This window comes from Quercus robur, chromosome 4 (assembly GCF_932294415.1).
Source record: "Quercus robur chromosome 4, dhQueRobu3.1, whole genome shotgun sequence".
NCBI classification, from domain to species: Eukaryota; Viridiplantae; Streptophyta; class Magnoliopsida; order Fagales; family Fagaceae; genus Quercus; species Quercus robur.
The window spans coordinates 3,784,074-3,809,051 of NC_065537.1; the positions used below are offsets into that span (position 1 = coordinate 3,784,074).

Below are 24,978 nucleotides of genomic sequence, written 5' to 3' on the forward strand. Positions count from 1 at the left end.
AGATAGATACATGCCACAAAATTGGACTCCAATTAAAATCCAATTTAAAATCTAATTGAATTTTGACTCATCGATTTTTACACTCAATAATTCACTTAGCACAAAAATTAAAAAATTAGATGGGACACGTGGTGCAAAATTGAGAATCCAATTAAAATATAATTGGATTTTCTTTGAGTTATATATATATAGAAGACAACCCAAAAAATATATATCTAAATAATTGTGGGGGTCAAAAACAATCTAAAAAGGCCGAAAAGCCCTTAAAGATATATTTCAGCCTGGATATCCGAATAACATAATTTATTTATCTAATGTACGAGATGAAAACTCCACAATGGAAAACTCAAACAACTAACTTATGAAAGCAATATTGTATTAATATTATTAGCAACAATCATTACACACTTTTCCCGTGGTGATGAGATTCAGAGATAAGAAAAAATCTCTCCACTCTTCTCTTTTTTTTTTTTTTTTTTGGATCCCTTTTTCTCATACCCCCTTCTTTTCTTATAGGCTTTTTCCTTCCCTTATCCCTCCAGCTAGCTTACCCTTAACTAGATCTTTTTTGTATATTTTTCCTCCTATTGGTTTCCCCCCGTTCTTATCCTAAAACAGGATTTTTCGAGATATTAGTACTGTTTAGGACTTCAGATTGTCTCACATGCATCTAATGTGGCAGGGTTTAGGTGGAGAACCTCTCATTAATGCGGAGGTGGCAATCTCTATGACGTTTATCCCCTTAAGGAGTTTCCCATGATATGCTTAAGGAGAATGGTTCCTCAAATTACGAAAAGGAAACTAGTTTTTCGGGATTACTCCTTTGTATTATCCGAGGTCACCCATTTTTGTTTCCTTTGATGGGAGTTTTAGTGTTAGTAGCATATCTTGAACTCCTCGAGAATCATCTGGGGGACACTTTCCTTTATGATTCATAGTAGTGGGCCTAGCCTGTCCTTTTTAGTGCAAGCTTTAAGGCCCTTTTTAATGCAAGCTTTAAGACCCAAAATCGAATCTACTCCTCTCACGATAATTATATTAATTTGGATTAAGTTTAACTACAAAATTGGTTGTAGTTTTAGGCTACAAAGTCATTTAATAAAATAAATATTACTACATATTTTGAAAATCTAACCGTTGAATTATATGTTTTTTATGCTCTTAATACACATGTCAATTTTTGTGTCAATCGGATATTATTTACTATATAATCTATAATCTTATATTTCATGCATAATTTTAAATTACAAAAATTTACAATTTAAAATTTTATTGATGACATAGCTATTGATCTTTAATTTTTTTGAAATTTTGCAAACATGGAGTATATAAGAAGAATATGTAATCCAACGATAGATTTGTCAAAATTTACCTCCAATAAAAAGATATTGAGTGAGTTTGTAGCCTAAGGCTACAATCAATTTTGTAGCTAAACTTTGTCCTTCTTTTAATAGATCAATCATAATTAATTAGTAGTAACCACATGTGATTCACCTTAGCTATGCAAATGCATTTTGACTGTTAAAACTTGATCTGGTCATATCTTTTAACTTGATTGTCCAATTTGAGCACAGTAAACAAACATGGTTTTGAAAAATTAAACGTAAAAAAATTATGATTTTTCTTATAGTCTAAGATGATTATTTTTTCCTTTGGAGGAAGGTTAAACGAAAGTTGCAAAATATAAATGAAGGGAAGATTGAGGTTACAAGGGAAGTTGCAAAATATAAATGAAACGAAAGTTGCAAAATTATGATTTTTTCTTAAGTCTAATACTTGAAACTCTAAAATTCATTTAAATATTTTATAATATTACAAGGGAAGATTGAGGTTAGGAATATAAATGAAGATTTGGGGTATAAAAGAAGGTTGCAAAGGAAAGTTTGGAAACTGAGGAAAAACATAGAGCTGAAATTAAGTGCCCCAATACAAGGGTGTATTATATAGCCTACAAAAGTAAATAATAAAATTGCAATAATACAATGGAAAGTAAAATGAACAACAATATTCACCAATAGTGAAAAGTCTCCAATAATTGCCGATACTGCCAAAAGAGTATGGTAGATGAATAGAGAAAAGTCTTCAACAATTCCTGATACCACCAAAATTCAAATGATACTGCAGATTGCAAATGAATAGTGAAAGGTCTGATACGAGCTGCCAGAACTGTCTAATTCACCAAAAGTAATTTGTCTAATAATACCAAAAGTAAAATCCTCTGATTTATTTTGATACAAAAAATGCTGAAAATCTTATATAATTATCTGGTGCAATAATTCAACTGAAATGTTATCCCATACAAGTCTTGAGCATCTTGAAAGTAATCTAGAAGGTGGAGAATCGCTTTGGTCTTCATCTGATATTTGAGTTGCTGCTTCCAACATTTTTCTATTCTCCATTTTTTTCCTTATTCTTCTGAAGCAAACTTAGCATAGTTCATACAATATTGTCACAACCGAGGTCTTTCTGACAACATAATTAATCCTTAATGGTAACAAGAATTCATAATCCCTTTACATGATCCAAGGTAACTTATAATGGACAAAAGAAGAGTAATAATCTTTGGAATCTGGAAAGAACTGAGGGAGAATGATACTGATTTTTCTGAAAGAGAAAGCATCAAACCATGCTTCTTGATAATCATAATAACTGTAAGAGGGAGGTTGGAAGGGTTGAAAAAATTGTCTCATACCCCATTAGAGAAAGCCATTCTATTATTGTAAATTTTGCATTTTGTATGAGGAAGGAGAACTGAAATTCTTTTTCTGGTGCAAGTTTTCAGGGAAAAGAGTAAATGCAAATTCAGGGAAACATTTTTGAAACTAATTCACAAGGGAAACTGAGATTTTGACTGATTTTGGAGAAGATGAGATTGGCTAAAGCAAAAGTGGATGCTGATATGACTTGAGAAAAAGGTTTTATTAGAATTTTGTTGATGAGTTAATTGTCTATTGTTTTTCCCTTATTTAACTGTCTATCTTCAAACTGCCTAGAGGATGAAGAACTTGAAATGTGAGAATCTGATTTTCGTTGAAAGGAAATAGCCACTTTACCATCTGACCTTTGTGATGTATAACAATCATCATCTACATTCTCTTCAATTTTAGGAGCAGGTTCAACTGTTTCAGGTATGGATTGATTTGGAAGTGTATTTTGATTCGATTCAGGTCTCTTAGGAATTTGAACACTATACTTCCTAGCATTTGTTTGTATTAACGAAGTGTAACCTTTAGGGCTTCTATCTAATGCTTGTGGTTCTAATTTAGATTTCATCAATTTATAACAAATCCTATACACTATTGTTAAAGGTTGTGATCCACCAATCATATTATTATTAATTTTAATATCCAATTCTAATCCACGCAATAAGTTTGGGTCAGACATAGATAAACAATAATTTGGAAAACAATTAAAATAAATTGGATCTTCATATAAAGATGTTTCAATCATTCCTAATAGAGAGTCATCAAAATTAAGGTGTCTACCATCTCTTAAACATAATGATACACTTGTATTTAATCCCTGTCTTATTAGTGGCTTAACTGCTACTTGAACTAATCCAATATGAATAAATGAATACTTCCATTGCATATCCATTAATTCCTCATCAAATAATTGTATTGACTCATTCTCATTATCTAAAGGGAAGGTTCTTTCAAAAGTTTTTATTTTATAGTCTGACTTAATTGAAAATTTTGAAAAAATAGATTGCTTATAAATCTGATTAACAGGTACTGAAGGCATTTTCCAATCTTTTAGATTTTTTCCCATGTTCATCTCCTCATTATTTACTGTATCACTTTGGTTCGACATGTCAGACCCAGAAGAAGAAGAATTAACTAAATCAACAATTTAGAACAAATAACCCAACACTTACTACCAAGAAGAGAACAAGTGAGCAACAATGAAACAAGAGTGATGAAGATTTGCAGGACAGAATGACTTATACAAGAAAGCAAATTGAAGACTTACTTGAACCTATTTTGAATAATAGATCAAGTGTTGAAACTGATTTCAATTCTTCACGTATTACAAAGGAAAGATTTCTGATGGAAGATGGTACTTGATTCTACTAATGATTTTCTGGATTACAAAAGGGTGTAGAAAGCTTGGAGAAAACTTAGGAGCTATGGCTGATGACTGATGCAATACAACCAAGGGAAGATCCTTAAATAGAGCACAAAAGTAAATAGTAATATTACAATGATTTGATGAACAGTAAATGTGTACAAATATTCTCCAATTAAAGGGTGATGTGGGGCCGTTAACAACTTTTTTTAAAGTTTTTATTTTGCCTTTCGGTGCTTGTTAATTATTTTGTCTTTCGGTGCTTGTTAACATTATCGAAAAGACAAAAAAAAAAAAAAAAAAAAAAAAAAAAAAAAAAATGTATGACAAATTTCAAGAAAGTTGGTGGTGGTGGCGTGGTACCCGTCCACAACCCATAAAAAACATGAGATAAAAGGAAAGAAAAACACATAAAAATACTTATAAAATTGAAAAAAAAATGATATAAAACTGCAAAAAAGATTAAGAAAAAAAAAAAAAGACTTTAACAGACGAAGTATCTGTTAACATAACCCTTACCTTTTTTTACAGCTTTTATCTTTTTTTTTTTTTTCCATTTTATAATTACCGCTCAGTATCCAATAAATTCTCCATACCCAAAAAAAATTTTTAGGTCATAAATAGTAATATTACAATGATTTGATAAACAGTAAATGTGTACTAATCATTCTTCAATTTTTTTTTTCTATTACAATAATCCGGTGTTGAATAAAAAAATATTGAAAGATGTGTAATTGTTAAAAAAAAAAAATGAATGAAGAAATAATATTTAAATGAGATAAAAAATAAGATAGAAAATCTGTTAAAAAATATATTTGAAAAAATTGATAGATAAAAGATAAAAAATTTGATGAATTTACTAAAGATGCTCTAACAACCATTTAAGGATTCCCATAGTAAAAACTACTCAATAATTTCCTGATGGAGCCAAAAGAGTCAGATTCCCACTGAAAATTAGATGTCTGATAAGGACCAAAAATAAAGCTCTCATATTAAATGATTTCACAATAAGATAAAGAGATTGATTTTTGCATTTTTTTTTTTTTACCGCTTACAACAATAGACCCAACAAAATGAACCACTAAATAGAACAATATAACCGAAAGCACACCATCTCGTTTGAGAAAATCTCAAATACAAATTTGAGACAAACTTTGACAAACAAGTGTAAATAAGAGGTGCCATGATTAAGGACATAAGATAAATGAAATAGAGGATCAGATACATGTGGATAGTTACATTCCCAGACCTCGAAAGGTCTCATAATGAGCTGGGATTAAACATTTATCATCATCCCAACAACCTCAACAAATAAAAAACTCAAAAAAATTGGTCACCGAAAGAGGGGGTGCAAAAGAATAAGGAGATTACAAAATGTATACAAAGATAATCTTTCCTAGGGAAAGAAGGATCTCAAATAGAAAACCTACAGTAAAATCGGACAAAAGGCAAATAAAATACTTTTCCTCATAACATGTCAAGCAAAGCGTGAATAGTTTACATTTTTCAACATGAGTGTTCATACATTAGTATTTTAAACAAAAGCAAAATCAAACACCATGATTATTGCTTGTCATCGTCAGAAATTAAATTATGAGGCAAAATACATTTAAGGAATACCTAACAAGAAGTGGCATTAACTCATGCGTTAATACAAGGGGAAAAAACCTAAAAACAAATAGATGACATATCATAACAGACTAAACTTCTTGCGATTGTTACAATGACTTAAATGTTGTTAGATGTTGGAACCTAGTTACAATGGAAATAAATTAAATAAAAACATGGAAGAGGTAAAAATTTTATAACTGTGATATACAACACCCCTCTCACATTGGAATGAATGTTGAGTTCATCCCATGTAAGAGATATGTTATATATCATGATTATGCATGATACCACGTCAAGAAGATTCCGTTTGGTAGAGTTGTTAAACAACTTATTTTCAGTTTTTAAATAATATTACACACTTTTTCACTCACACGTATTTCAAAAAACTACAAACAACATTACTCGAACTTCTCTACCAATTACTCAAACTTCTCTACCAAACGAGCCCTATCTTGGGTAACAATTGTATATAACATCCCTCTCACATTGATTTGAACCTCATGAACACGAGATCCAACTCTGTGTGAAAGAAATGTTGTAGCAACCAGTACAAAAAAAAACCATCTCATTCAGGAGGAGGGATTACCGGGTCTTATTGAATTTATAGTCTATTACAATATATATGAACAGAAGGTGTAGCAAGAAAACCAAAAAAAGGTGTTTTCAGTTGCAAAAAACTTCAAGAAAAAAAATCACAGGAACCAATACATGCTGCCAACAACCACTTCATTCTATCAAAAATTCACTACAATAATCTCACAAATGCATCAAGGAACAAGCATGTTTCCTCACCCATAACTCAAAATATGTGAGTCCCATGGCTGAATGGTTTGTTTAGGGATGTTTTCACTTTTTGTTTCCATCACTAAGTGATAAATTATGAAAAATGAAAACACATTTTAGATGTTTTCAAGTTATAGAAATAGAGTTATGATGGCATTTTTGTAAATACACAACTTTTGAAAATCCAACCACAATTTTTGACTTTTTGAGTTTTTTTTTTTAAGAATCAAAGTCAAAATTGAGTTATGAGTGCCAAATGGATGGGGTTGGTGAAATTGGGACATTTTAAGTAATGAGTGACGAAAATTGAAAATTGAAAATTGATTAAGGAGTGATGAATGATGAAAAAAAAAAAAAACCAAACATTGATGTGAACCTCACAAGCATGAGATCCAAAAATAAACTCAAAAAGTCAAAAGTTGCGGCTGGAATTTCAAAAGTTGTGTGTGTATATACAAAAGCATGAGATCCAACCCCATGTGAAATAACTGTTGCAGCAACCATTACAAAATGACTAATCACTTTTTCTTCACCATTCACAATTTATCACATCAAAGTTGTAGCAAAGCTGTGACACAAAAGGTCGTACTAGAATTCTTCTTATAGAAGAAGAAGGATTGTAGAGACAATTATCGTGCCACAACTTTTACGACAACTCTGTTGTGGTCAACTGTGAGTGGTGGAGAAGTAAAAATGATTACCACTCCATATCAGAATAGTGACAACAAAGAATTGTTACAAAAGATATGATCATATAAACAATTAAGTTTTCCACCAAATCTTATTGAATTAATTGGCTATCACGATAAATTCCAACAAAAAAATTTGTCTTATAAAAGACATGCGCTAAAGGTATACTCGGTGGAAACTAACTACAAATTCAGACGCAAAAAAACTAAAAAGATATCACTACAACAATCAACATGCATTGCCAACAACCATATCATTCAATCAGCACAAGACAAAAAAGAAGCCACTTACACTAAGCAAGCAACACCACTCTGTTATACATGGACCAAACAACACATAACAACATGTGCACATGACATCACAATGTCTCAATAGACTAGCATTCTATAACTCTCACATTCATGCATCAAGGTATTAAGAAGTCTGTTCCCAAATGCCACATACCATTTGCACTCAAAAGCATTGTAATAGATCTTCATCATAAATCATGTCCACAAATTCAAAAAAAATATATTTAAGCAAAAAGATAGTAACAATAAACTTATGTTGGAACATCGGAAAGCATGAGCCTTTTTGGAAAAAAGCAAATGCAAAATTCTCAGCTCCAGTTTCTCTATTGGCAACGTACAGCACCAAAAACACTATCAAAAAAGTGCATCAGAGACTCTAATTTGTTGCCTTCCACGTTACTAAACACATAACACATTCTTATAGTTTTCAACCAAGCAAACAAATAAACCATAACAATATCAAAACTATAGGTACAAAAAACTAATATACGAACCTCATAAAAAAAAAGCTTTTAAAGCAACATAGAGAAGTGCCTAAGGCCTCAGAAAAGGCGAAAGTTTAATACATCAAAGATAATGTATCTCAGATGGTACGGACAATTTGAATCATCACAGGCCACTATCAGAAAAGAATTACATAAGATATCAACACAGCAGTAAAAGCCAGATGAAGAGATCACATTTAGCACACAATTTCAATATAAACAATATGTTTATAGTCCATTAGCCACTCACTAGGCCTATTTTAATGTACAGCATTTTAAAGCAGGACTTTTTTGGGGTACAGCTTACTTTAAACAACTTATTTTTTAAGAAACATAAACGGGTAAATTTAAGAACTAAATCTAATTTAAAAAACGATATAGCATGAAGGTTAACAACAATATTACAAAACAAGCAAAAAAAAAAAACTAATAACTATTTAAATTCAATTTGAATTCTACCATCAGTAGATCAATGGACATGACACTAAAACCACAAAATTAACTGAATCACGAGTTAAGCATGAATAAATCAACATGTATAACTACTACCCCATTGTTAAGCATTAATAAATCAACATACATAACAACCTTACCAAGCCATTTGTCATATTTTTGTATATTAATCTACTAATGCTCATACAATAGAAGTGATATGATGTGAAACATGTTACATGCAACATCACCTCACATGGATAGAACACATTGGTGAGGTCCAACCCATGTGGGAAAATATTGCAAGTAATATATTAAACAAAATAACAAATCCATATAATGAGTAATGGTATATATTTGTGAAAATAAGTATCTACTTAACATCACTTTTTATGCACATGTACAGCTTTTTATACAACAAAAATGCTAGAACCACAACAAAAGACACAATTTTTTGGCACAGCTTGTGGCAAAGTTGTGGCAAAGTTGTGGTCCAAGCATTATTATTTAAGTCTAATTTCCAAAAGGAAGGGTGTATGAGTGAGTGAATTTTTTTGACAAACGAATTTTAGGACCATGTTTGTCACACATCAAGAATTTCCACACTCCATACATACCATGTGTAAAATGACTCACATTTTAAACACAGTCTGTGTAAGTTTACCTTAAACTTCAACAACTACGCAAGTGAACTTTCAATAAAAAGTACATCCATAAAACTCTATATAACTACAATTCATATGTAAGTAGAACAGTACCTCAAACTAATTACATAAAATTCCCATACAAAAAAAAAAAAAAACTAATTACATAAAATTATTTCTACAAACTAAAGTGTGGTATAGTTTTAGTTTTAACAATTGGGTAACAATCCTACTCATGATAGATAATACTTTACACTTTATCAATAAAAACAGATCATATTAATAAATGTAGGAACATCTGAATGCAAAAGCCTTACAGAAAACATGAGGCAATTGCCAGAATCTCAGCTCCCAGATCACTGTCGGCAACGTACAGCGCTAAAAACGCTATCAAGAAAGCGCATCAGAGACTCTAATTTGTTGCCTTTTTTTCACATAATCTCTTACATAACATCAAATACACCCAAAACAAAAAATACCCATCACGGAAAACTCAAAGAAAATTCAGTAAAAACACTAATTAGCAATGTATATGAGAAAATAAAAGGCTCAGCAATGATTTATAGTAACATCAACAAGCCTCATAGAGCTTTCATAGTTTGATGGTATAAAATTAAGTCTTCACAGCCTATATTGCAACATAATATATAAAATAAAACGAAACCCAGAATTCAAAAGCTGTGAAAAATGAAAAAAAAAAAAAAAAATTATCCGAGGCCTCAGAATTGAAAAAGTTGTATACATCAAAGAGGGTATCTCAGATGGTACGGACAATAATTGGTGCTTCACAGGCCACACACTATACGATATTTACAAAGAACACAAACACAGAGAGAAAGAGAGAAAGAGAGAGAGAAGCTGAATGAAAATTTTGAGGTTTTGGGTGAGGGTTGTCGAAGAGGTTTTGGTCTAAGAGGGATTTATATAGTAGAGTGGTGATGCAGATGAAACCCTAATCTTACTCGTGGTTTGAATTTACCAAACTACCCTCAAAGTTGAAATCATTATTATTATTTTTAAATTGCATTGATATGCCCTTAATATTTATATGGTTGCAGTGAGACCCTTCTAGGGTTCATTATTTGCAGCATCACTTTCACATGGTGTGGATCGATAATACATCAATGTAGATCCACATAATATGAGAAGGAGGAGGTATATGTATAGACATTATTTTTTTCATATCGCGTGAATCTTACATTATAAGTTCTTATGTAGGACTTGCTTTCAAAAGAAAAAAGTTCTTATGTAGGACTTAAATGCTTATTTCTTACTAGCTTGTAATTTATATATACGCATAGTTGTATTTAAAAATAAATACAATTTTTTATCATAAAATTATACATAACTAATTGAATTATTAAAAAATAAATGTAATTAGATGCATATTAACTTGTTTGCCTAAGTTTAATATTACTTATGATTATTTTTATTCTAATTATTAATTCTTGATTTGACCTATAAAAAAAATGTCCATTCTTGATAGTTTTGTTTTAGATTAAAAAAAAAATTTAACTTAATTTTGTTATTGTTAAGTAATAAATTTATTTTATGTTTATATTTTTCAAATAAGATATGAATAATCAAATTTTGAGATCCTGATTAAATTTTTCATTGAAATTTTATATTGAACTCTTTGTATATTTTGGACTAGATTAACTCAAGTGGCACAAAAAATTTAAAAATTAGATGGGACACGTGGCAAAAGTAGACTCCAATTGAAAACTTTATTGTATTTTCTCTAGTTTTGACTTTATATATGATATGATATGATATATATATATATATATGATTAGTCCTACATTGGGAGGGAGATGATGCATGTGTTAGATTTGGGAGTTAATTATTGGATTCTAATAATAATATTATTATTATTATTTTTTTAGGGGTGGGGGGGGGGGTGTTGAAATATATTAGCTGAAATTGGAGTACAACAAGGTTAAGAGAATGTATACAGCATTATAGACCATCAAGGTGGATGAGGTGTCTCACCGTTGGAGGAGACACTCCTTTCCATACCTGATAAGTCTCATTACATCTAGCAAAGTGAGCAAGCTCATGCGCAACCATGTTATATTCCCTTTTTAGATATCTGAAGTTCCAGCTTCTAAAAGACTCGAGGAGATTGATGATTCCCTGGATAAGGTGGCCTATTTCCCCAAGGACTTCTTTTGACAGGATTCTAATATTAATTCTGATTGTTTGGATTAACAAATTTCATATAAGATTATTGGGACCCAATGAGCTAGGATAGTCTATACCGAAAGAGACAAATTCATACCCTACAAGTTTCTAAGGCTTGCTTTGGTGGAATGTTAATGCCTTTGCCCCCACTTTTGCTTGCTCTCTCATCCCTCCCAAGTCCCACCTTTGCCTATATTTATACTTTTATTCACTTCATCGGTTACTCGAAGAGTCCACTAGCATCTAGAGCAGTATATGCAATTGAAAGGTATGCCACTAAACAGGGGTGCTTGTTATAAAGGCTACGAATGTTACAACATGCTACAGATTTGATGTAGTTTGATTTCTAATTGAGGTAGTTCTAGCAAATATTTGGTGGATTATGTTTGAACTAAACAAGATAAAATCCTCATATGAGATCCTTGGCAGCGGGAGGTGGGGAGTTATAACTGGCAATTTTATGATTCGTTCAAAAAATGTCTTGAGATTCAGGCAATTTTCCATGATATAACTGGCAAATACGTCTCTTCTCTTGTTAACATACTTTATTGTTTAGGCAAAATTACACCTTTTTTTTAGTATAGGATAAGATCACATCTAATTTTTATTTAGATGTATTAATATACTTTTGATTTTTAAGCATCTAAATTAAAATTTTAAATTTTGTATGTAGTCATCATTTGTTTATTGGAACAAAATATTGTGATTAAAATTAGATGTATTAATATACTTTTGATTTTTAAGCATCTAAATTAAAATTTTAAATTTTGTATGTAGTCATCATTTGTTTATTGGAACAAAATATTGTGATATCTATAAATTTCAATAAAGCCCAAATTTGATAAGAATATGGTGTAAACTCTCCAATACGAACATGCTGCGTCAGAATTTCACATGGGTTTTGTAGGGACAATAGTATAGCTTCAAGAAATCATAAATTGAACATAAATATGGTTTTGCTTTGTTTCCATGGCAGAATAAGGTGAAGAAAGAGTATATATGAGGGAGATTTCATGTTTCTTGAAGAGATGTGGCCACGATTGGAGTGAATCTTGAGAGTTGGTGAGTGTGGTAGCAAGGTTAGGGAAGTCCAGTAACCCAAGGGAGGGCGCACACTAGAGATCATATTCCACCCTAGCAATTCCAATATACATTCAACCATCTTAATGCCCTCTCTTTATTCTAAGCATGTGTTACTAGGCTCGACGCTCGTAAAACATATTGCAACAAATTATAAATAAAACAATTTACTTGTATTTTGTCGGTGTGGGATAATGAGGGATATGTCTTGTTATTTTAAGTGTTCAGTACTTCGATTACCTTTATATTTCTCCATATCTCGAAAGTCACCATGGTTTGCAAGTGACAAATTCGTGTATGTGTAGGCGGAAAATTAAACCAAAACTGATCCTTCGAATCACCTGGCCTGATAATTATTATAAGATACTGCCCCAAAACTCACACAGCCCAAAATAGATATTCATTGAGTCTATTAATTATGTTGGCCCGAGATAGCCAAGTGACTATTTTTTGTATTTAGGATTTTAGGATTTTTCAAGTTGTTATCAATTGCATTTATCTTCCAACTTGCAAGTTATAGAATTACCTTTACATTGGATTGGTTGAAGATCAATAGCGCAAAGAGTTGGTCTAAAGCTACAACAAAATCTCACTACATTTTCATAACATCTAAAATATAGGGCCGGCTTTAGGTTTAGGTCACTTAGGCCATGACGTAGGATCCGAGAAAAGCCCCCAAAAGGGGGAATACATAATTTTTTTTTTAAAAAAAGGATGAGGTGTACTTTTTTTTCCTCTACTTTTAAGAAGGTTTGAAAAATTTAGAAGTGTTCTTCCCTTTTCAGTACAAGTAGCTACAAGACTTGCTATAACTTTTTACTATCGTATGATGGTTATTGCCTTTGTTCAATATACTTTAGATTTTTAAGTATCTAAGTTAATATTTTAAAATTTGTGTGTTCTCCTTTGCTTAATTGAACAAAATATTTTGATATTGGTATGTATATATATATATATACACACACACACATATTATTTGTATATTTATAAATGCAAAACAATAACTCTTTACTATATAAATATAATTTAATTTGTTTAGGCAATATTCTTTCATCACCAAATAATTTTTGTTAATTACCACTTGGTCCATAATATTATGTCAAGACGGTATCTAATGTTTCAAATGCGTCTATTTAGTTCCCCAATATTTTTGATATTGTGTTAAAATAATTCTTCGAATAGAAAAAGCTAACATAACTAACATTAATATTAAAATTCTATTTTTTATACCGCCTCACCTACCAATTCCATTCCAGTTTAACATTTTTTTTTTTTTTCATTTTACATCTTTATAAAATACAAATTTTTACCATGTTTGAGAAAATAATAATTAGAAAAAGGTAAACCCAGATTGATACATGTCATTGAAGAAAGTTATTAAAAAACACACACACACAAAAACACAAAAACAAAACAGAAATTCAACGAATTTTTAGTTTTTTCTTTACCAAAATTGATTATAAAAAAGAAGAAGAAGATAAAGGTAATTGAAAGAAAAAGGGAAAACAAAATTTTTTTTTTTTTAAGTAAAAACAGTTTGATAATTAAAAAAAAAAAATTTACCATGTTTGAGAAAATAATAATTAAAAGAAGTAAACCCAGATTGATGCATGTCATTGGAAAAAGCTAAAATAAAAAACAACAACAAATTTAAAATTTTTAACCAAAATCGATTTAAAAAAAGTAGATAAAGGTAATTAAAAAGTTTATTAAAAGAAAATGGCAAAACAATTTTATATTTTAAAAAAGTAAAAACAGAGCGATAAAAATAATAAAAAATAATTTTTTTTTTACTGTGTTTGTGAAGATAATAATTAAAAAAAGTAAACACAGATTAATACATATCATTGGAAAACGTTAAAAAAAAAAACAATGAATTTTTAGTTTATTTACCAAGATTGATTAAAAGAAAAGTAGATAAAGGTAATTATAAAAAGTGGTTGTTTGTATGGGGAAGAACCTAGGGTAGCATGCTAGGAAGGGCTGTGTTGAGTTGTATTTGTGAGATGTCCAATCATCGATTTCAACAAAGTTAGATTGCTACCCAACCTTGGTGGTTAGGGGAGGTCCTTTAACCCAAGGATTAGGGGGGCATGCTAGAAATAACAAACCAACACTCCACCAAATCCACCTAGCAATTCCAACATACATTCAACCATCTTAATGCCCCCACTGAGTTATAAGCTTACGTTACTAAGCTCGGCACTTGTAAAGCCTATTGGAACAAATTATAAATAAAAAAATTTGCTTGTATTTTGTCAGTGTGGGATAACTGAAGGATATGTATTGTTGTTTCAAGCGTTCAGTAATTCTATTATCTTTTTCTTCTTCTTTATCTCGAAAGTCATCCTTGGTTTCCAAGTGACAAACTTTTAGCTGTAACAGAATTTTAGGCTTTAAATTAAACCAAAACCGATCCTTCAAGGCACCTGATGATTGTCATAATATACTGCCCTCAGATAACCAAAACTCTCACAACCCATAATAGAGATTAATGGTGTCTATAAGACGATATCTCTGTTGGCCTGAGATAGCAAAGTGACTTCCTTTTGTATTGAAGGACCTTCAGGGTGTTATCTTATGCATATATCTTTCAACTTGCAACTCATATCGTACCTTTTCATTCGATTGGTTGAAGATCAATAATGCAAAGATTTGTTTTATGGCCGCAACAAAGTCTCACAACATTTTCACAACAACTGAAGTGTCAGCCCATCATAAGTTGAAATAAAATAATAAAATATTATACTGGACTAACCGCAGCTAAAAAACAAGATTGTTGTAACATTTATTATACTGGACCAACCACAGCTAAAAAACAAGATTGTTGTAACATTTTGTTATGTCCTATAGGTGCAATTTGGAGATGCAGAACACCCAAACAAGAAAAATCAGGTCTATATATATAGTTTGCAAAATCTCAATTACTCACTCCCTGTCCATTCTGATGTCTAGTTCATTTAATTGTGTCAAGACCAGAAAGTAAGAATGCTTAAAATCACTGAAGAAACAAAATGGATTATTTTGTTATGACAAGGAAAATCAAGATGGCTATCATCAAATAATTTGTAGTACAGTGAAACCAGAACTGATTAATGCATGGAGAAACTCAAGCACAGTGCTACAATTGTTTCACTTGCAAGGCACAGCCAAAATAATAATGTAGGTAGGGGATTTACATAGGAGATTCAACAACTTGAAGATTGTTAGTTCTTAAAAGTCTTTTCAAAAAATGAAGACTGAACTCTTAGCTTATGACAACTTGTTATCATCCTAGGGAATTTGGTGATATTATAGCTTGGCCTTGTGTTCAGGCCTGTGTGTAAACTCAAAATCTATATGTACAAAAGCTCGTTCAACTTCAGGGAGTAGCTCAAGCTTCTCTTGGAGTGTCTCACCAATATTATGAGCTTTGTTCAGAAACATGTCTTCTGGCAATACTATGTCAACCTCCACAAAGTAGTGAGAACCAAAAGTGTATGCTCTAACTGTGTCAATGTGCTTAATTTCTTCATGGTGGTTCCATATCAGATATGTTATCTTCGCCAAGAAATCAGGAGGTGCGGTTCTTCCAATTAGGGAACATACATTCTCAATGACTGTCTTTGCCCATGTATTTATTGTATATAATGCTATCTGCATTATTAGTTCAAGAACTCATCATTAGTGGATAAACTAAGGTTAGCTCGCTGGAAGATTGGAAATTCGATCGTGTCTCCAATTTAATAGTGTGTTATTTCAAGGCACATAAAGGCATTTGAAGCATAAAACCTCAAAGTTTCCTTCTTTTCTTTCGCCGGTCATGTTTGCCGATAAGTGTAAAATTGTAGGAATATTCAAGCTTTAGAATAATGCAATTACCACAACATTTTTACAACTGTTGAGTTGGAAAATTGTTATTTATCCTCATTATAATTCACTACTGATATCACTTTATTAACAACCATTAACAATTTTCCATCTTGACAGTTATAAAATATGTTATGACTAGATTTTTTGAAAGCTTTAATGTGGGGTAGTGAAAAGCTTTGGGAGGAAAAAAAAAGTTTGTCTTATTTTGAACTCACCATAATAGCTCCAGAGGGATCAATCCACCAGTAATATTTGTTGGCTAAAACAGCTGCTGCTAAACCAATTGAATTAGTAATAACATCAAAAAAATGATCTTGCGCATATGCTCTAACAATTTTGTTTTTAAATCTTCGACAGTAAACCATGAGCACAAACTTCACAACTGTAACAGAAACCATAATCCCAATTACCCATTTCTCCTGTTCTTCATCCATTTCAGGGTGGGACTGTAATCAAGATTGTCATATAAAAGATGAAAGCAATATTAGTAATGAAACAGGCATCAAGTTAAACAAACTTAACTGTATCTAGACAAAAACAGTTTCCTACATCCAATATATAAATGACAGGAGACAACTATTCTCTCATAAAGTGGAATTTTGAACTGAAAAAAAGAGGTTCAAATCTAAAATCTATTGATTCCTGAGAAAACTGACTAAATACTGTCAGTAAATGAACATTATTTTTTATTACTGATGGTCATAGTTGACAACATCCACATCAGACAGCATCACTACATTAGAGGGAGTAGGCTACATGTATCAAATGGATGTGTAAATCACTCCAAAAATTAGTGAGGAAAACAGGTATGAATTGTTGAAGTGTCAAAAAATGTCTACACCATTTAATTGAAGTGACCTACCATATAGCGTAGCATCTAAAATCATTAAAAGGAATCCATATAACATAGGAATAAATTGAGAAACTATCCTGGAATTTCTACCAAACTCTCTTCCCCTCCCCCCTCCTCTCTAAAGCAAATTTCTATAAAACTACTAAATGATTTTTTTCTTTCTTTGTTAGACATGAATATCTGCCTAATTATAGAGAGGACAATAGCCATACATGCTCACATGTTGCATCCACTTACTCATATGAGATTGAAGAGAAAAAAACCATGCTTGGGCTATTACGAAGAAGTGATACATTTACTTGGTGCCTGAAACCAGTTGTAGACTGTCTAGGCAGCCTTTAACGGTAAACAGCCAATAAGATTGAAATTGCATACCTTACTCAATAATTGTTGAACAGACTCTAGCAAGATTTGCAATCCAAGAGTTGCCATTACCGATGCAAAAACAATGATACCCTGCATACTCAAGCTTGGTTAGTAAAGGCTTGTAGTAATTAAAACAAAAGCAAACTTTTAAGGAAAAATTTAAAAGGCCAAGACAGATGGTATGACTTTTCAGTCGCAGGTTTGCCTGTGTTATAAGGATTGCTGGCAAGCCTTAGGTCTACATAACAAAAAACATGTTCATTCTTGAACTTACAGTTCCAAAACTAAGCTGTCATTGATCTAACTCAGATGAACCTTTAAGTGTTTGACTGTTTTGTAACACATGCACGAAATATTGGATTGAAACAACTAGGAAGTTTGATGCCTTAAACCCCAAGGGGCGGGGGGGAGGGTAGCACAATAGGTTGGAGATCATGCCTTATGAAGAGTAGGTCTCTGGTTTGAATCACTTCTTAGACATAGTGCTGGGACTGAAATTCACTCATCCAAAAAATGAAAGTTTGATGCCTTACCACTGGCTGCATCCGTCTTTTTCCAATCGGATAGTGATACTGGTTTGGGTTTCTCATGGAATATGTGGTGAACCACAAAATAAACCCTGACAAGAGATCCAAGAGGGAATCCAAGGTAGATGCAATAACTGCCAATGATCTGCTCTCAATAGAAGCAAAAACCTTTGCTCCAAAAAGCACCAAATTAGCTATATTTGATGCATGAATTGCCATCCTCTCACTCCGAGCAAGCTGCTTCATTTCATCCTGATAAAGCAGTGTTCAATGCCACACAAGTATTCAGTTAAGAAAGGTATGTAGTAGTCAGAAGTATCATACTTTTGGTAAACATAAGTTCTTGAACCTTTCTATTGATCATGTTAATACTTGGTTCTAAGTCACTACTGATACAAAACACTTTTGACTAGAATAGTAGTAATTCAAAAAATATTGCCTTTATTTTGCAAAATTGAATTAAAAAAAATGCATTCCTTTTGTTTTCCCACAAGTTAAAATCTGAGCAGGAACTACTTGTAAATATGCCCTCTTAAACTTGAGCTAGTTCAGAACTAACTTTTTGCCCAATTAGGAAGCCAACCATGTTTATATTAAGATTGTCCAAAACACATCGAACATTGAAACTTCATACAAAGTTACGGAGAATAAACAAAACAACCATGTCAACCAACCTCTGTGAGACTTCCAGGACAACCACCTGTTTCAGTCATGGCCTCCATTTCGCTGAACCCTTCAAAGAGCTCTTTTTGCTTCTTATAGTACTCTGTAACCCTGGATCGTTTCCCTGAGATCAAGAACAAAATGAAAAAAAAAGTAAATCAATGAACGAGATTAGTTGGGAGATTCTTCAGCAAGGCTCACAGACAGATGGAAATGACCCAAATTATCATTTATGAAGCCATTTTTATAAATAAATTAAACATCAGGCAAGAAAAGCATTAGGAAAAATTAAGAGCATTAACAAATTAATTTCAAACTGCTGTCTTAAGAAGAAAATATTCTCTTAAGGGCAGAAGAGCAATGCAAGCATATAGACTATAGTGATTCAACTGATATATGCAATACAAAACAAGTTGGAAATGATCTTTCTTCTAGCAATAAAATAATGAATATCCAATCAGTTATTCATTTAAGGCTCTGCTACCTCAGGATCAGGCTAGCCATTCAAGGCTGAAAGCATTGGATACAATGGAAATCATACTTCTTTTTACAGCAATCTTAATGGCAATAATGTCACCGAGAGTTTCTTCATTAAATTAAATAAACTACCAATTTTGTATGCTTCTGTGGTAGATGAGACACAATTCCATTCTTAGACCATTTCGGATCAAAGGAAAATAGATTAGCATACTAGATGTAAACAACCTTGAAGATTGTTCACCAAGTTGAACTTTGTGACAAAAAATTCAAAGACAAAAAATTTTAACAACTGGCATTTCTCATTTTCTGAGATAAACAAAAAGCTTGACTAGAAAAACCTTGTCATAACTCATAACAGGCCTTGCATCACTACTCTTTCTTCTCATTATTCCATCTTTACCAAATATGAGTAGAAAGTGCATCACTCTAAAATTGTATACCCTCTTTCTTAACTTTTGATCATATAATAATAATAATAAAAATAATAATAATAATAATAATAATAATAATAATAATAATAATAATAATAATAATAATTTTTTCTGGAAGGGTATATGTTTATGTATGCACTTTCCATTCCTAATATGTGTTTATTTTGTAATCAACTTTTACACAGCTGAATCAAACCCAACTCAAATTCCAAGGGAATCTTGTTAATGACCTCATCTATGGATATTTAAAACTCACCTTAGATATTTTAAAGCCTGGACCGAATGGATAGTTTTAGCCACTATGGACCAGATGCTAGAGTTCAAATCCAATTGTTTAAAAAAAATTACAAAAAATGGAAAGCATTTCTGGGAACATACTTGTTGATGTCAAACTAAGTCACCTGAGCTAAAATCAAAATCACATTGAATGATACGGTACCAGCCATGGAAAGGACAAAAAAAGAAGAATCACGTCTATACAAATATCATTGACAAATGAATTAAAAAGTGAAAATAGCTAAAATTATACCAGCAATTATATGTGCAAAATCTATCTAGCACTCCCTTATTTGAAATTTCCATGAAAGGGAAGCATTTAAAGGACCTAAAAATAATGAATAACAAATAATGACATCATTTAGCAAACTCTAATATTTGGGCCAGAGGTTATTGTTGATGGTACAACTTTTCTTTGGGACTAGGAGGCAGGGGTGGGAGTTTTTCAGGGGAAACAAAAATGCCATGGCAACGTTAGTAGTTATTGATACAAGTCTTTTTGTAAAGCATAACAATTTACATGAACACAGTCACTTCCTTTAATTGTGAAGCTGTTTTCTGTGTGTCCCTTACCCGTTTGGTGAAACGGTTTCAAACCACACGTTTTCAAAGTACAATTTTTTAAATTCGATTTTTTTCAAGGTACAATTTTTCAAGCTACCTAGTTTTCAAAAAAGCTGAAAATTAAGCTGTATCAAACAGTCTATAAGTCTTTCAAATATATCATCTGCATCATAGAAAGCTTATCACTTTGTTAATTTTCTTACTTCAATTCTTTTATGCCTCACCCCTATAATAAATTTCCAGTGATTTTGTATACAGTGGAAAGCCCCTCTAAATTAATCCTAGTTAATTTTATACAATTGTTCACTTTATATTTCTGGTCACACAAGCCATGTTTTCATAAGGGTTCTGCTATATCTGAGTTTTGACAATCATGGTGATAGTCCTCTATAGTGTATATGTATAATATGAGTTTCATCCTCACATTCTTTGGTCTTCAATTTGCTATATCCGATTACCAAAAGTTTGTTTCATTTAGTGATAAACATATTAATAGCTCTACAGCCAATGATAACAAGGAACTAAGTTAGAAAGAGTTTGTTTGAGATAGAAACAAAAACACAAGGCGATGAGAATGAAGAAGAGAAGGCTTACTAGCACGAAAAAGCTGTGGGAAAGTACTATGATGATGGTCATCATCATCTACGTTTTGCTGTGGCAGACAAAACTCCTTAATATTGAGTCTCCATGAAGATGTTGTCTGGCTTGACACTTTGGTACTTGTGTCAACTTCTGATGACCAAAAAGGCTCAATTCTGCCATTTTCACCTATCACAGTTCCACTCTCACCCATTAAATCTCTCTCAAAAACTCTCTTATTTGTATTTGAGCATTTTCTGAACCAATAATGCCTTGCAAAGTTTCCTTATATATAGAGCACAAGCAACAACTACAACTACTGCTGCAAAGTTTGTAACTGCCCTTGCTTAATATGTGGAGGGACAGAGACAGATGAATCACAGTTTATACTTATACCATTTTGCATGGCATTATGTGGTTTAGGACAGAAAATCTAGGACCACAACTAACCTTTTTGGCCACAACTTTACCTCAACTTGGTGAAAAGAAAAAAAAAAGTGGTGGGTCCATATAGTGTTAAACAGCCAATTATAATATGCCATATATATATATATATATATATAGGATAGTTGCAAGAAAGAATTTGGTCTTAGAATAGCTCTTTTGAACATCAAGAATTCTAAATACACACTAAATTAGTAAATTTCACAACATGTCGAATTTGAGTGGATGACACTTTCCATCCACTCCTGTTTACACAAACTCATCACTTTTTGTCAATTACTTACAATCGACTACATCAACATCATGAGATTTGGTGTGTTCATACCATTGTTGTTTAACGTTCAACAAATGTTAGCCACATTACATTAATTGTAATCGATAAAAACAAGTAACGTCTTTGTTTCATATTGGATTTGAACAAGTATACATTGTCTCCTCATTCAACAAGGTTACAAGGTCGTAGAAGCACTCAGCAACTGATATTAAGATTTAAGATGAGTACTATAAGGTAAAACTATTACCTATTAATTTTTTTAGCGATGTTTTTCTAACTAATAGTCAATTTATTTTTAGTTTTATTTTTGGGGTTGTTTTCTTTATGCATGGTTGTCTTACCATCGGTTTTTTTTTTTTTTTTTTTCTTTAAAATTTGACCTTTGCTTTTAATCATACGGCAATAATACTACCTTTTCAGGGATAGTAACTAGTAAATATAATATTACACATATAGAACCATTTTTTGATTCATAAATTTTAAAAAATAATAATAAAAAAAGTGTACAGTTATTTTATTTTTTTAGCAAAAAGTTAACAAACTATATAACATTTCTTTTTCTTGATTTTTATTCCATAATTGCTTTATAATCACCTTTTTTTTTGTTTTTTTTTTTTTGGTGGGGTGGCTGATTCCAGAGTTTGCAACAATGAATTTTGAGCATCTTTGGATTTATATTCTGAATGTGGACCTCCTTATTGCCTCCTTTCATGTAAATAATATTCCTTTTGATCATGCGGTTATGGTACTACCTTTCCCAAATAGTTGATTTATATAATTCAATTCATATAGAAAAAAGTCTAGTTCATCCCCTAAAAATAAAAAAAATAAATATCTCCGTGTTGAATAATTTTACATAATAGATATAAGAACAAGATAGTAAAGAGCCAAGAACCCAAAGAAAGCATCAAAAGCCATTGTTATTGTTTATTACAAATCAAAGATTTAGTTAAATCTTAATTGACTTCTATCCTTTAATGACTTAATCATGCTAATTTGGAAAGTGAAATACAATTTTTTTTTTCCTTGATTTTTATTAAAAAAAGCTTTATGATCATTGGTTTTTAATTTTATTTTATGGGTTGTTTAAGTGACATATTACCCCACATGCCCCATATGTTGTTGATTCTAGAACTTTTATTCTTTTCTAGAATAATAAGTAGGTAGATTCCACAGCTTGCAGCAATGCATTTTTAGCACCTTTGAATTTTTATGTTTAATGGAATGGAATTAATGGAACCGCCCCTCCTGCCTCTTTTCTTCTATGTAATATATTCCTTTTGATCATACGGCAATAGTATTATCTTTCTTGAATAACTTCATAAGGGAAAAATGTATTTTTCACTTTCTTGCCCCTTCATGATTTAAAATATACCCATTTAGTCATGTCTATTTTTATTTTTTTATGTGACTAATAGAATATAGATGCATCCTCTTTTTTTTTTTGAAATGAAAACGTACGATAGAGAATTAATTTTATTCAATGTCACGACTTACAAAGAGAAATTAAGAGACAGGATGGACCATTCTTTAAACCAAACATTGGTTTAATTACTCATTCTATTTAGAAGCTAAATTAGCTCTAATACATATACTAGCTAGGAACACTAACAAAATAAAAAAGTCTAAAACCTAAAGTTTCGCATTTATTTTTTGCTAATGATGACATTCTTATTTTCCGTAGAGCCACAAAAGAAGAGTGTTCTACTTTAATAACAATTTTGGAGAAGTATGAACAAGCCTTTGGGCATCAACTAAATCGTGAGAAAATTTCCCTCTTCTTCAGTCAAAATACTCCTCAAGCTATTTAAGATGATGTCAAAATTAGGTTTGGAGCAGAAATAATAAAGTAACATGAGAAGTATCTTAGACTACCATCTTTGGTTGGAAAAAATAAACATAATACTTTCCATAAATTACTCGAGCGATTGAACAATAAATTGTCTAGATGGAAGGAAAAATTGTTATCCAATGTCAGAAATGAGATTCTTATAAAGACTGTTGCACAGGCAGTTCCAACATACACTATGAGTGTTTTTAAATTACCTAATACTCTTTGCAATGAAATGATGAGCATGGTGCGTCGCTTTTGGTGGGGTCAAGCTAATGGAAAAAAAAAGATGGCATTGCTAAGCTAGGATAAGATGTGTATGCCTAAAGAGGAAGGAGGCTTGGGGTTTCATGATTTAAAGGTTTTCAACTTAGCATTATTAGCAAAGCAAGGATGGAGACTTCAGAATGAATCAAACTCTTTAGTGCACAAGGTCTTCAAAGCTCATTATTTTCTAGATGGGGATTTCTTATCAGCTTAATTAATGGGCAATCGCCCTTCCTATGCATGGCGAAGCATCATGGCGGCACAATATATTGTTCAACAAGGCTTCCGGTGGCAGGTGGAGAACGGCCAAGCCATCACCATAGTAAAGGATAAATGGATCCCCAAGCCCTCTACTTTCAAACTAACTTCTAGACATCCCGAAATACCCACAGATGCGAAGGTCTCTCTTCTCATTGATCCATGTACTCGAGCTTGGTAGTTTGATATGATCCATCGATTTTTTTCCCCAGATGACACTAAAGCTATATTAAGCATCCCTTTAAGTACTAAACTGCCTGGCGACCGATTGGTGTGGGCCTATACACCAAAGGGTAATTTCATAGTTCGCAGAGCATATAGATTGGTAGTGGCTTCGAGAATAGGTAACACCTTTGGGGGAGCATCGAATGAAGAGAACGGAAAAATATTTTGGAAGACAATATGGAGGCTAAATATCCCAAACAAAGTTAAGTCCTTTGCATGGAAAGCATGAATAAGAATATATTGCCTACAAAGGCGAATCTATGTTGAAAGAAAGTTCTGGTTAATCCAGTTTGTGAGGCCTGTGACACTGGAATTGAAAATAGTGCACATCTCTTTTGGGAATGTGATAAGGCTTGTGAGGTCTGGCAACTTTTTGGACTCACATTTGATACCCATGGTTTGGTCTTCCATGAGTTTGTGGACTTGTTGTGGCACCTGAAATTTTCACAGCGTGTGGGGGATGATACTCTGGAATTACTACTCATGATAGCATGGAATATTTGGTATAACCGTAACCAGGTATGACATGGCAAAGCTTGACAACTTAGCATGGCAATATTACACAAAACACGAGTTTTGTTAGAAGAATTTCAAATAGCCAACTTCAGTATGCCTCACTTTGTGTCCGACGAGGTGACCCACTAGGTGGCTTCGCTTAGTCCTAGGTATAAGGTTAGTGTCGATAGTGCAACTTTTAGTAATTCTCAGTCATCCGGAAAGGGGTTATTATTCGGGACATTGTAGGTCAAGTGGAAGCAGCTATGTCTAAAAGGCTCCTTATTTCTTTGGGAACTTTGGAATCCAAAGCCAAAGCATTAGAG

At 32.1% G+C, this 24,978-nt stretch overlaps 1 protein-coding gene and 4 non-coding genes across 5 annotated transcripts; all 5 read right to left on the reverse strand.

Moving 5' to 3' along the window:
- Positions 1 to 5,276: 5,276 nt before the first annotated feature.
- LOC126724602 (small nucleolar RNA snoR69Y) lies at positions 5,277 to 5,372 on the reverse strand. The gene has a single exon (XR_007655045.1). It is a non-coding gene; the product is annotated as a small nucleolar RNA snoR69Y (small nucleolar RNA).
- Positions 5,373 to 7,979: 2,607 nt separating this feature from the next.
- Positions 7,980 to 8,060, reverse strand: LOC126724614 (small nucleolar RNA snoR117). The gene has a single exon (XR_007655057.1). It is a non-coding gene; the product is annotated as a small nucleolar RNA snoR117 (small nucleolar RNA).
- Positions 8,061 to 9,548: 1,488 nt separating this feature from the next.
- On the reverse strand, positions 9,549 to 9,633 carry LOC126724611 (small nucleolar RNA snoR116). Its single transcript, XR_007655054.1, has one exon. It is a non-coding gene; the product is annotated as a small nucleolar RNA snoR116 (small nucleolar RNA).
- Positions 9,634 to 9,717: 84 nt separating this feature from the next.
- On the reverse strand, positions 9,718 to 9,797 carry LOC126724615 (small nucleolar RNA snoR117). The gene has a single exon (XR_007655058.1). It is a non-coding gene; the product is annotated as a small nucleolar RNA snoR117 (small nucleolar RNA).
- A 5,532-nt stretch (positions 9,798 to 15,329) lies between these two features.
- Positions 15,330 to 21,213, reverse strand: LOC126720380 (metal tolerance protein 9-like). Its single transcript, XM_050422798.1, has 6 exons — positions 20,874 to 21,213; positions 18,540 to 18,652; positions 17,872 to 18,117; positions 17,348 to 17,428; positions 16,335 to 16,565; positions 15,330 to 15,903 (listed from the first exon to the last, which is right to left on the reverse strand). The coding sequence occupies exons 1-6, from the start codon at positions 21,070 to 21,072 to the stop codon at positions 15,559 to 15,561; spliced, it is 1,215 nt and encodes a 404-aa protein (XP_050278755.1). The 5' UTR covers positions 21,073 to 21,213; the 3' UTR covers positions 15,330 to 15,558.
- Between the last annotated feature and the right edge of the window lie 3,765 nt (positions 21,214 to 24,978).